General features: G+C 42.0%; 2 protein-coding genes across 2 annotated transcripts in view; one reads left to right on the top strand and one right to left on the bottom strand.

The window, feature by feature from the left end:
• The window catches only part of LOC110324842, a 35,770-nt gene extending 24,073 nt beyond the window's left edge, over nt 1-11,697 (bottom strand). Inside the window, exon 1 of the mRNA XM_021202555.2 lies at nt 11,581-11,697. Coding sequence (XP_021058214.1) covers nt 11,581-11,677 — 97 coding nt within the window. The 5' untranslated portion in view covers nt 11,678-11,697. The remainder of the gene's footprint in view (nt 1-11,580) is intronic.
• A 156-nt stretch (nt 11,698-11,853) lies between these two features.
• The window catches only part of Srp54 (signal recognition particle 54), a 34,001-nt gene continuing 31,944 nt past the window's right edge, over nt 11,854-13,910 (top strand). The window contains exon 1 of the mRNA XM_021201857.2: nt 11,854-12,337. The gene's annotated coding sequence lies outside the window, so the exon portion shown is untranslated. The remainder of the gene's footprint in view (nt 12,338-13,910) is intronic.

The raw sequence follows: 13,910 nt of genomic DNA on the forward strand, positions 1-13,910 counted from the left end.
AATGGTTTTTGCTATCCTAGGTTTTTTATTATTCCAGATGAATTTGTAAACTGCCCTTTCTAACTCTGTGAAGAATTGGGTTGGAATTTTGATGGGGATTGCATTGAATCTGTAGATTGCTTTTGGCAGGATGGCCATTTTGACGGCTTCCTTCTTAAACAAGATACTTTTTATTTGTTTAGAAAGACATTTTCATGTTATAAATAACTACAAATGAGATAATGTTTCATAGCTTGCAAAGTTCTCTCATATACAGAGCCAGTTCACTGCTACAGAACCAACGTGAAGGAGAGAGAGCTAGACCACATTTAGGACACAGAGTCTTAAGTTTAACTGAATTTCAGATGCTATAGAGAAGGCCGGTAGAAGTATGAAAGCTGTGCCAATGCCCACAAGGAAGATGTTCTTCCTTGCCACAGAGTCAGTCTGTCTCTCTGCACAGGAACATTCTCTGCTTGCATAACTTAAGCAAGGGGAATCAACATTGAAATAGACTACTTGGCTCTGAGCTGATATGTAAAGGCCTTTTTTCTTTCTTCCCTTATACATCTAGCCTAATATTCTAAGTTACTGATTCATAAGTTCTAGGAGGCCAACTATACCTTATAATGCAACAGAATAGAGTTAACAAACTCGCCATTTTAGGTGGGACGTCTTAAGTGGCACTGTCCTCCCTCCAACATGGTCTTTCCCACCATAGTCCTAAAATCTAATCACATTTTCCCAAGGGGTTAATTAATACCTAGAATCTCTTACAGATAAAACAGTCTGTGAGAACCTGTATGACTCAAATTTAATTTGCTCACACCATGACTCTTAAAGAAAACCAAAAATCTCATTATATTAAATGAAAACACCCTAAGGCCCAATTTCTTTAAATTTAGTTATAGTCATGTTAACAAAACAATGTCTCGATATAAGTTTACCTTCTAAAATCAAAGGATCTTAGGAAGCTATGCTATGACCTCTTTTACCAAGTGTCAGAATACCATGTACCATGATACACAGAATAACGTGGCTTGATATCGGATACACAGCTGCTTAGGGCTGAGCACATTTAGGGAAGGATGTCTTGGTTCGGCTAAGTTAGAATCTGCCTCTCTGTAACACTCAATCGTTTTTCTCTTTTAGCCTGAATGGTATCATTATCTTTAATGCTATATATTTACTGCATGAGCATTCAAGGGATAGCAGATTGTGCAAGTTTTCAAAAATAGTCATTTACATCTAAGAACCTTATACATGGTACAAATATTAAAAAAAAAAAAAAAAAAAAAAAAAGTAACAAACCCTGAGAGCTCTGACTTGATTGCATTCCAAGGAAGAAGGGATGTCTCCAGTAACTGCAGACTGCTTTGTGCTGTTTTTTAGTAGGATCTTACATATTAAACAGTCACCCTTTTCTCATCTGGCTTCACCTCTGCTCTTTTGGAGGCTCAGTTGCCCTTATCTATAAAGTAAAAATAACCATCCTACATCAAAAGACTGTTTGGGGAGTTAAATGAGTACATAAATGGAATCTTTAGAGCATTGCCTTAGGGGGCTGGGAGGCTGGCTCAGTGAGGAAAGGTACCTGGTGCAAACCCAATGACCTGGTTTGATCCCCAGTTTGACTCCTACAGGTTATATTTTGATCTCTACATATATGCCTACATACATTCATACATACACACATATTAATAATTATAATAAAAATATTGTCAGAATTGTAATCAGGTATAACCATCATTCAAGAAGTTAGTTACATTTGAGGATCAGTGATGCTTATTAAGTTCACTTTCTAAAATTACATTTTAAAAGCATTATCAGGGGCTGAAAGATGACTCAGTGGTTAAGAGCACAGACAGTTCTTACATGGATCCAAGTTCAGTTCTTACACTCCAAACCTTGTATCACTCCAGCTCTAAACCTTGAGCTTCTACCAGTGCCTGAACTCAAATGTACATAATGTGCCCTCCCCCACATATCTCAAAGTAACTTAAAAATTTACTAATTTCATGACTGAAACGAAAACATGGGCTGGCGAGATGGCTCAGTGGGTAAGAACACTGACGGCTCTTCTGAAGGTTCTGAGTTCAAATCCCAGCAACCACATGGTGGCTCACAACCATCCATAATGAAATCTGACACCCTCTTCTGGTGCGTCTGAAGTCAGCTACCGTGTATTTAAATATAATAATAAATAAATCTTTGGGTAGGAGCAAGCAGGGACTGAGCCAGCCAAGTTGACACGAGCGAGCAGGGTTGTGTTGAGTGAGCAGAGGTTCTGAAAAAGATTCAATTCCCAGCAACCACATGAAAGCTTACAACCATCTTTACGGCTACAGTACACTCACATACATAAAATAAATAAATCTTAAAAAAAAATTGAAAACATGCACAATTTGACCATTTTGATAAGCTATAGTTTCATATATGTGTTTTTTCCAAATGTTCTTCTTCTGTTCCAAGGGTTTTCTTTATTCATTTGTCCCAGATTCACAATTATTAGAAACTTTCAGACTTCAAAAGGAAATTTTTAGCTAAGATAGGTAAAATTAATTTTATTATCTATAATGACTGAGATGTAACTTAGAGAAGATTAGCTAATAAATCATTTTTTCCTAATAATGGCTATAAAAATATCAGAAAGGCAACTGATACACTATGGAAGTATATAAAAATGGAAATCGCTGTAAAACATTACATACTTATCTACTTCATGTGCACAAGTCACACTGTTCCTGTGGATGTCAGAGGACAAAGTGTGGAGGCCCATGCATTCCTAGCATGTGGGTCTCAGGGATAGAACTCGGGGTGGAGTGTGGCAACAAGTCCTTTAACTATTGAGTCATCTCTCTGGCCTTTGAATTCACTTTAATATTAGATGATGTTTACACTAAGAGACTAAATTTATTGAAGCTAGGCCTGGTGCCACACAGCTGTGACTCTAGCTATTCCAGAGGATTTCCTGAACCCAGGAGTTCATGGCTGGCTTGAAGCAATATAATCAAACTGTTGGGGAAAAAAAATCTGCTGCTGAAACATTATCCTTCAAAAAAATTATTATTTTGAGAAAGGTTCTCAACATGTAGCTCTAGCTGGTCTGAAAGTTATGATGTAGAACAGGTTGACCTTGAACTCACAGAGATCTGGCTACCTCTGCCTTCTGAGTGCTAGGATTTAAGGAGATGCACCATGGTGTCCATCTTAAAAAGATGTTAAATTACATTTAACTTATTGGTAAATGTGTGTGTATGTCTCTGTGTGTACTTTTGTGGTAGAAAGGCAAGGACTCCTTCAGTTCTGACTGTTTTCTTACTCAAGTACTAAAACATGTTGAAGGGTTTTGCAATGCACTTTCCAATTTTCTGAATGATTTTACTAAATGGCTCTGACAGAGGAGTAAGAATGGGTGGTCTCCGTTCAGTGCAGTGGCATCTAACCTGCCTTTAATCCCAGCATTCCTGTCTACCCTCCCTTCCTACTGGTGGGAGGCTACGGCAGGACGGTCACAAATTCGCCAACAGTCTGGAACAAACAGCAAAATCCTAGCTCAAGACAACAAAAGAATATAGATTTCATCAAACTGCAGCAGCATTGGATATAAAAAACAAACTTGGTTGTTTTAATTTGCATTTATTCAATTACTAGTTAGACTGAACATCTTTTAACCTGTATGACAGCTATTTCAGGAGGTGTAGTAACAGTTCTTTGGAAACTTTAACCTTTTGGAAAAAGATTAAAGAAGTGTTAATTGACTGCCTAAGGACAGTTCAGATTTTCTCAAACGATACAGAAGCAGGCGGGCAGAGAGGAGAAAGGGAGAGTTTCTCCACAGGACAACATCAATCCTTCAGAAGTTCTGCTCACATTTAATTAAATATACGGGAAATAAACACCCAGGGGGCCGATAGCCTAAGAAGCAAACCGCACTTTGGGGGCTGGTGAGACCGATGGTCCAGCAGGAAATGGCGCTAGCGTCAGTCACAGGTCTGTGCGAGTTTGTACCAGCACCCAAGCAAAGGTGGGAGGAGAAAACTACCAACAAAGCCAGCTCCGCATGCACGCTATAGTGCACATGAATGTTGCATGCACACGAGTGCGAACACACATGTTAATTGTAAGAATTTAAGAACCCTACTTGTCCTCTGTAGTATGCAGCCCTAGTACTGTCCTCCTCTTGTCGCTTTAAGGACTCATAGCGGTGACCCCCTCATATGGCACCCGTTAACTTCTCATAAGTTCCGTAGTGTAACATACCCCCTCCTGTTGTAATTTCACTTTCCCTCCCCTTCCCTACAAGTTTTAGATGGTTTCCTATTTCTCAATGTATCAGACTTCACTGCTCACTTTTAAAGCCCTTGACACCAGAGTCTAACTGTCCTAATTTTTTTTCAATTTAATCTTAAATTAACAAATAATAATTTTATATTTTTCTGGGATACATGTATAGTTCACAGAAAAACCAAATCAGTCTAGTTAAAAATCCGCTTTTTGCTGGGTGATGGTGGCCCACGCCTTTAAATCTCAGCACTCAGCAGCCAGAGGCAGGCAATCTCTGTGAATTCAAGGCCAGCCTGATCTACAGAGAATGTTCTAGCCAAGGCTACACAGGGAAACCTTGTCTTGAAACCCTTGCTCCTCCCCCAATTTTGTATCCAACAATCACTATCTCCCCTCTTCACCCCATTCCCTCTCCTGTATGAGGTGACTCCTGTCCTACATTTTTCCAAGTCTGGCAATTTCCTACTCAGAGTTTGGATGGGTTTGAGCCCCTGAGTTTCAGTTAGTAACGCTGTTTGGGGATGCTGCAGAACTTTGTGGACAAAGAACCTAGCTGGCGAAGAGAGGGGAAGGACTAGAGGGATAGATAAAGCCCCTGGGTTCAGCACATGGTCTCAGCTTCCTGGTTGGTTGTGCAGATGTAAGTAACTAGTTAAGTTACCTCTTGTGAGGTTATCTGGGCCGTAGAGATGAGAGAAGTAACTACTACATGTGATATTCCAGGATCTGTCTTTCTGTGCCTGGCTTATTTCACATAACACAATACTCTCTACATTTATCTAAGTTGTTTCGAGTAATAGAATTTTCTTCTTTTTAAAGGCTAAGGTTTAGTCTAGTGGAAGACTGGTGTTTAGCATGTGGGAGACCCTAGGTCAATGCCACTACTAAAGCAAGCAAGCGAGCGAGCAAGCACGCACGCACACAACTAACAGAGGCTGAGTAATATTCTATTGTATATATATAAAATGTCTTAAAACTCCATTCATTGGTTGATAGTGACTGTTTGCATGTTGTAGACACTGAATGCTGTAATAAGCAGGGGTACACACAGGTTCGGCACACCAATTTTAATAATTTGGAGATATATATAGATATATCCCTCTAACACACACACACGTGCATAACTGGAGCTGGTAACTATGCTCATTCTATTTTTAGTGTTTTAAGGGCTCCCCCATGCCACTTTCTAAAATGATCTATGAACAATACACAGCAATAGCTTTTCCTTCACATTTTGCCGCCATGTCATTTCTGATAACAGTCATTCTGAGAGGTGTGAGTTGGACCTCTCATTTTCTACTCTCACTATTCCCTAATATTTTTGCTCTAGAAGCACCTCAGTTGTTTCTCATGTTCTTCCTAAGCACACACACAGCTCCTTTTGACTGTATGACCTATATTATCCCGTCCTGTTCTTCCAAGTCTCTACCTGTAATGCGCAAAGAGCACAAGTAAGTACTAGGTTGTATGATACTTATTATGCAGCCCTATCATTAAAGGGACTTCTGCTCCCAGACAAGATGAACACTTGTCCTTGCTCTCTTCTAAATACAACTAAATGCTTGGTAAACAACCCAACAGGCATCACAAAGGAGCTCAGAAAACCGGAAGGAAGTCTAGTTACCACAGAATCGGAGGAAGTACATGCTAGTAAACTGTTTTAGAATCTTTCCTATAGACTGTACAGGGTACTAGAAGTCTGCTAACCAGACCATTAAGCATACACAGAAACCAGAGCAAAAGCACAAACTTGAGAAAAGCTTGGTTGTGGCCAGAGACAGAGAAAACAGAAGAGCATTGGCCACTAGACAGCTTCGCTCCCTCTGCACACGGCAGTGTGGCTCAGCTAGCACCACTGGAGCCACTGCCTCAGGCCCTCAATGCGTGGTATTACCTGACCTTCTGCTCTGTAGCAGAAAAAAAATGGCAGGCAGCTTTTGCCTTCTCTCATCAGTGAAAGGCAGCTTAGCAACACAAGAGGGTGCTAAGTGTCATCAGCTCTTGTAGAAAGGACTGAGTAAACAGAAAGGAGCAGCCAGGTTCCTCCAGAGAAACCTCCACAACTACCATTCTACTTGACCATGGAAGACTGGGGACAAGGGAAGGATGCCCGTTCTTAGTATTTTCACTCAGTGTAGTAAAGGAAGGCAGCAGTACTAGCTAGCATACATGGGAAGAAAGGACACTTTCATGCAGTTTGGGAAAAAGGAAAAAAGAAGACAGATCATAGGTGCCCATGGCTTCACAGAGGATGACATGAAAATTCATGAAGCATTCCATATTTTTTGTTTGGTTTTGAATTTTGTTTTTTTCTAACAGAAAGAAAGAATATGAAGTGGGGTTAAAGGATCTGGGAGGAGTTGATGGAAGGGGGAAAAAAAAGGATCAAAATATATTGAACAAAATTTTCAAAAAAATAAAAACACTAAACTAAGAAATCATGCTTATCTGTGACATGATTATCCATGTAGGAAGTTCTGAGGTGTCAACAGGAAAATTCCTAACACCAGTCATTTCAACAAAGTCACAGGTTACAGAAAAACAGAGAACAATCAACCTTTATATGTAGAAAAAGAAATTAAAAACACAATTTATAGGCTGGAGAGATGGCTCAGTGGCAGCACTTGAAGAGGATCTGGACTCATTCCCAGTACCCACATGGTGGCTCACACCATCTGTCACTCCAGTGCCTGGGACCCAAACCCTCCACTGACCTTTGCAGGCACTAGGCATATACATGGCACACACACACAAATGCAAGCAAAATACTAAACATAGAGCAAATAAATCTAAAAACAAAACAAAACTCTACAACTAGGCTGGAGAGGTGGCACAGTGGTTCAGAGCACTGGCTGCTCTCCCAGAGGACCCAGGATCAATCCCTAGCACCACATTGTGGCGTATAACCACGTGTAACCCTCTTCTGGACTCCTCAGACATCAGGCACATATGTGGTGCTAGAGACATATATGTAGGCAAAGCCCACATACACATAAAAGAACAACAGCAACAATAATGATAATAATAGAACATCACATATTTTAAAAACCTACAATAATAGCTCCAAAGAAAAAGAAAGATATATTTAATAAAAAGCATGTTGTACCTAAGCTGTATAATGAACTAATTTTAGAAACCATGCAAATGAATTAGAACACAATGTACCAAACAAACAAGCCACGTTTCCTAACTAAAATACTTAACACCTATGAGATAGAGTCAATATAGATGCCCACCAACAGATGAACAGGTAAAGAAAATGTGGCGCATACATATTTAACCATAAAGAAAAATGAAATCATGACACTTTTGCCTGAATGGGTTCAGAAGCAATTGTATTGGTAGACTGTTTGCCATAGCATGCATGAAGTTCTGAGTTCTACCCTCAGCCCTGCATAAACTAAGCAGGTGAAGAAGGCCCGAAATCCCAGCAGCCAGGAAGTAGAAGCAGGGGCACCAGAAGAATAAGGTCCTCCTCAACTCCTCAGGGAAAGCAAGGCTGCTTGGGGCTACATGACATCTGCTAAAACAAACCAAACAACAAGCCACTTACATGCTGAAATGTAACTTGAACGGGTAATCAAAATGTCAATGTTGAAGCTGTGTGTTATTTATCACTTACCAGAATAGACAGGCACACTAACATACTTCTTGTTTTGGTTGGTAACACAGGCAGGTGCAGAGGGCACATCTGCAATCCCAGTACTTTGGAGGCAGAGAGAACTTGGAGGATCTCCAGTTCAAGGCTAACATGCGCTATATAATGGAATCTCATTTTAAAAACCAGAAACAAAACACTCCTCCAAGCTAAGTGATCTAATTTCTTTTTCTTTTTTTTAAATTTATTTATTTATTATATGTAAGTACACTGTAGCTGTCTTCAGACACTCCAGAAGAGGGAGTCAGATCTTGTTAGGGATGGTTGTAAGCCACCATGTGGTTGCTGGGATTTGAACTCTGGACCTTCGGAAGAGCAGTCGGGTGCTCTTACCCACTGAGCCATCTCACCAGCCAGATCTAATTTCTTAAAATATGTTAACAAACAGAGCTGGATATGGTAGTGAATGTCTTTAATTCTAACACTCGGGAGGCAGAGGCAGGTGGATCTCTGTGAATTCAAGACCAGCCTGGTCTACAGAGTGAGTTCCAGAATAATCAGGACTACACATAGAAACCCTGTCTCAAAAAATCAAAACCAACCAACCAACCAAAAGACGTTCTTCAGAAACTCAAGTTGTTTTCTAGTCAGTTACACAAACTTCCGGAGTAGAAGGGTGGGGTGGGGTGGGGCGATGGAGATGGCCGGAGCTTGGATCACTTTGCTGCTGCTGCTGCTCTTGCAGAGGACTGGCAGAGGGTCTGAGTTTATTCTTAGCACTCACCCCGAGGCTCACAACTGCCTGTACCTCTATCTCCAAAAGGCTCAACACCCTTTTCTGGGCCCTGGGGCACCAGCACACCCAGCCTTCACTTACACAGACACATAAATGAAAACAAATCTTCAAAAAGCAAAAATGTTACCAGTGAGATGGCTCAGGTAAAGACCCTTGCTACCCAGCCTGACAATGTGAGTTTGATACCAGGAATGTAGTGTAGAAGGAGAGACCCAACTCCCGCAAGTAGTCCTGATTCTCACATGCACACTGTGGCAAGCTCTCCCCACCCCCAATACACACAAAATAAAACTCAAAAGTAAAAATATACTTTTTACTCAGTGATATTGGAACCACTTTTTAACTAAATTAACATATGGAACAGACTTTAAAGGCAATCCAATTTTGAACAATGGAGGCTCAACAGATGCTTCAAATCTGGGGACTTAAATTACAAATAAATCAATAAGGCCAAGGGGGAAATTATTTTCGTAATTGTGCAAATGCCAGAAAAGGCAACAGTACATTTGTGTGTTTTGTGTATGCATACATGTGGATGCCAGAGAACCTATGTCTCTCCTCCTCAGCTGCCTCCACATTGTTTTTGAGATAGGGTCTCTTACTGGGATCTGAAATCACCAAATTAGGCTAGGCTGGCTGAGTAGGGACCCCAAGGGATCAGTATGTCTGCCTCACCAGAGCTGGGATTCCATGTGCTAGGGTTATATGTGCTGTGCCCCACTGACCAGCTTTTTATACTAATACACAGGATAAAACTCAGGCAGCAGTGGGATTACACCTATAATCCCAGTAGTATGGAGGCTATGAGAAGTAGAGGTGGAACTCTGGTCCTCAGGGTTGTGTACCACGCACTTTGCTACTGGGTCCTTGCACTCACAAGCAGCACTGCAGAAACCAGTAATGCTTAACACACAGAGTTGTCTTTCTAAGGGAAAAGACAGAAAACGCATTTTCTGTCCAGATGGCTGAGACTCGAGCTGGTTAATAGCTTAGGTCAGAGGCTTTCAACTTGTGGATCATGACCCTATGGGGGCTGAATGAATCTTTCATAGGGGTCGCATATCAGAAATTTACATTATGATTCATAACTAGTAAAATTATAGTTGTGAAACAGGAAGGAAAATAATGTTATGGATGGGGGTCACCACAACATGAAACTATATTAAAGGGTGGCAGCGTTAGAAAGATTGAGAACCACTGGACTGGGTGATCCTGGCAATATCTGTTGGGCCAGGACATACCAAGCTCCCACAAGCAGGACCCAATGACCTACCCCTGTGCTGTCTGTCTGAGACCACAGCAGATCCTCAGTTAGGCCCTTAAGGTAACATATGTAGCCCATCTCTGGAACCCATCTTCATGGAAGAAGTGACAATTACTTTGAGAAGAGTTTCAACATAATTATACTCTGCCAGCTCTGGTGTTCACAAAGACCCCTTACACTTTACTATTGCCCTAGCCTACAATACATTTTTTTGTTGTGAGCCTGGACCTTTAACCAATAAGCCATCTCTCCATTTCCAAAACTGCATTTTAGTAGTCAATAATGTTTTTGGAATAAATGACCTGATATTGAGATATGTAGAAAAGCTAGCAGGAAGTTAGTACTATTATAAACAACTAGGTTAGTTAAGTAAAAAAACTAGGTAAGTTAGGCTTAATGAAGTGATAAAAGACAACATGTTTATAGTGAGACCATGTCTTTAAAAAACCCTAATGTGTTAGAGAGATGGGTTAGCAGTTAAGAGCACGGACTGCTCTTCCAGAGGTCCTGAGTTCAATCCCAGCAAACACACAGTGAGTGGTTCACAACCATCTATAATGGGATCTGATGCCCTCTTGTGGTGTGTCTGAAGGGAGCTACAGTGTACTCATATACATAAAATAACAAACAAAAAAACCCTATTTTGTAAACTCCTATCTTGAACCACTCTTCTTGTATGTGTATATAACCATGGAGTGCTGTCTGGGTTCCTGCATTTCCAAGCTACACTTTGCTATCATATGCCTCAAGCCAATTTTAGTTTGGTACCTCACTTAAAATAATCTCTCAAAACGTTCAACAATTCTCGAATTACACCAAGAATATTATTCCTAAAAGGTCAAAGGTTGAAGATCTAAAAGTGGCATTTGGAGTTGAGGGCATAGCTCAGTAGGCAGAGCACGGGCCTAAGTTTGATCTCCAGCATCAGGGCAGGTGAGATGGACGAAGGAGGATCAGAGTTCTAAGTCATCCTCTGTATAACTTGGAGGTCTAGCAGGACTACATGAGACCTTGCCTCAAAAATTAAAAATATACTGGAGGTCTTATGAAATAAGAACACTTTAAGGATCTGAATGAAAGTAACCTTGGGGATTAGTGTTTTTCAGAATAGCATACATTGGTAGAGTTCTCAAAAAGAGACAAGTACATAAATAAAACAGCGCGTTCACTAGGCTTTACCTTTTTGCTAGAGAGGTAAAGTTTTATCCACTAACTAGATCTAATCACCTCATTTCCTCGATTCTAATTTGTGACTTTTCATATTAACTATTAACAGTTTAAAAGAAGTCTTTTTCCTTCCCCATACCCTGGAAGATTATTAATTGGTCTATTTTACCATGTATAAAATAAATGTACTAGGTCTATGTGATTTTCCTTGCCTTGAGGATAACTCCACAGCCTAAAATCTTTCTTGCACAGAGCTTTTCCAAGTAGTATCCGCCTGTAAGAGTAACTGAACAAAGAGGTTCTAGAAGCTTGCCCAAAGTCAGCGCCGGTATCACAAACTACATAAAGTTGATGCTCAGGCATCCAATATAGGGTATGTACGCAGCGATCAAGAGCTGCCTAGCGACCTGGTGCCTAGCCCCGCCCCTCCCTGGTACCCGAAGACTAAATCCAACCGCCAAAAGCCGGGCTCTAGCCATGACTACTTACGGGTAGTCCTCATCCAGTGGATCAGTGCCGGGACATCTGCAGGAGCCGTAGTTCCGAGCAGCTGAAGTACAGCTCTCCGAGCCGACCGAAAGTCCATGGCGAAGTCGGCCAACAAGCCAGGAGCAGGTCCTCACTGAGCACGCGCAGCCAGACACGCGCGCTGCGACCCTCCTCAGATCGTCCAATCCCGAGAGCCGAAACGCCAAGCCCCGCCTCTCCATGGTCCCGCCCCCGCGGCCGCAGAAGCCCTAACCCGCGCTCTCCCGCAGGCGGACTTCTGCACTCTTTCACGTAGTCGCTTTCCCCTAAGTCCTGACTTTTCCTGGAGGTCGCACCGGGTGAGGGCCCGTCTCGCTGCTGGCTTGCCGCGGCAGTGACGTACAAGGTAGAACACTAAGGTCAAAGGTCAGCTCCAGCAAAGAAACACCCCTTCAACGCTTAACGGGGGGAATCGGGGACGCGGGGCTTTGTGCCCCGGAAGCGGAAGTGTGTTTTCACGGAGGGCTGAACCCCGCCGAGTGATGACGTCTCCTCATTGGGCGGAAGGTTCGGTGGCAGTCGTCGGTGTTCCAGCTGGTGGGAGTTGGCTTCACTGTGTTGGGCGCTGGGCCCCAAGTTCCTGGAGCTGGGAAGTTGGGCTGCGGGGTCCGTCCCTGTCCTTCTGCTTCCAGCGTTCCTGGGTTTCCTTCTGCGGCGTGGGGCCTCGCCCAGGACTCGCCGGCCCTGTGGGGCCACGGCTTTAGCGGTGCCTTTCGCGGTGAGTGTTGGGGGATTTCCTCGCTCTGCGCTGGGGACCCCTAGTTAGAGCGCCGCTTCTGCGGAAGTCTTCCCCGCTCGCCACGGGCTGTGATCGCCGAGGCTGAGGTGCACGGACACTTTTACTCTTGTCCTCCACTGCAAGTTTTACTAAACGCTGCGCTGTCACCCTTTTAATTTGTCTTCAGATTTACCCGAGCCAAATAAGTAAGCATTGGTAGGCTTGGCTCATGGAAGGCATTCCTGAACAGGAATTTAGACAGATTTAGATAAAGCTATTTCCCCAAAACCTTTTGACATACACTAGGGTTTATTTTCCTATCTTTTAGTGTTTACTAGCATGTTGGTTAGCATATTGTTCAGAACTTTGAGTTCAGCGACAATGAGAAGATGTGCAAAGGACTTTAATCAGTCGAAGCTACTGACAGTGTATTTTTTTGTTGTTGTTGAAACTTTCTTAATCAGCTTTTCTGTTACCAGTCTTCACTTAGTTGTTAGATGTGCATTTGAACAAATGTTTATGAGGCTTGCTTTGTTTTTTTTTTTTTTAAGCTGTAGAGATAAAGTAATGAAGGACACTACTCCTAACATGAAGATTCTAGCAGTACAGGGGATGAAAAAAGCCATAAATATATATTATAGCTTGACTCTAGTTAGGCCAGAAGAGACATGGAACAGTGATGACAGTTAATGTGCCCCTTAAGAGATTTGTCTGAGTCATTTGCTTTTGAAGGTTAGCCTTAATTTCCTAATAGGCTTACAAGGATAGAAGAGGGTTAAAGTAGTATATAGTTCCTGTGACATAGCTGCATCGGTGCAGAAGAGAAGGGAGACATTTCCCTTAAACCTCTTTACCTCAACTTTTTTTTTTTTTTTAAGATTTATTTATTTATTATATGTAAGTACACTGTAGCTGTCTTCAGACACTCCAGAAGAGGGTGTCAGATCTTGTTACGGATGGTTATGAGCCACCGTGTGGTTGCTGGGATTTGAACTTGGGACCTTCGGAAGAACAGTCGGGTGCTCTTACCCACTGAGCCATCTCACCAGCCCACCTCAACTTTTTGATATGACAGATTTAGTATTTTAGGATTTAATAAAGACTGTTATACAAGGAGTACTCCTGTAACTCTCTGTGCTTGCTACTGGAATAGTAGCTTTTTTTTAATTAGCCATCTTCCCCCCCCCCCACTAGTGTGAGGGAATCAGGTCCCCTGGAACTGGATTTACTGGATTTAGTTGTGAACTGCCATGTGGGTACTGGGAATTGAACCTGGGTCCTCTAGAAGAACAGCCAATGCTCTTAACCACTGAGCTATCCATCTCTCCAGGCCACTTTTCTTCCTTTTAAAGATAGGATTTTTTCCATGTGCTTTTGAGGCAAAGATGACCAGTAAAACTTACAGTCTCTTGGGATCCTTTTAGCCTTGGTTTATTTGCTCCATGTTGGTAGAATACAGGATCTCCCATAGACCCACCTTGAGAGTTCTCACCCACGTGTTGCTTCCATACATCATTCTCATATGCCAACCATTTCCATGATCTTTTCTCTAGCCTTCATTTTGAGAGTTCTG

This window comes from Mus pahari, chromosome 7 (assembly GCF_900095145.1).
Source record: "Mus pahari chromosome 7, PAHARI_EIJ_v1.1, whole genome shotgun sequence".
Classification (NCBI taxonomy): domain Eukaryota; kingdom Metazoa; phylum Chordata; class Mammalia; order Rodentia; family Muridae; genus Mus; species Mus pahari.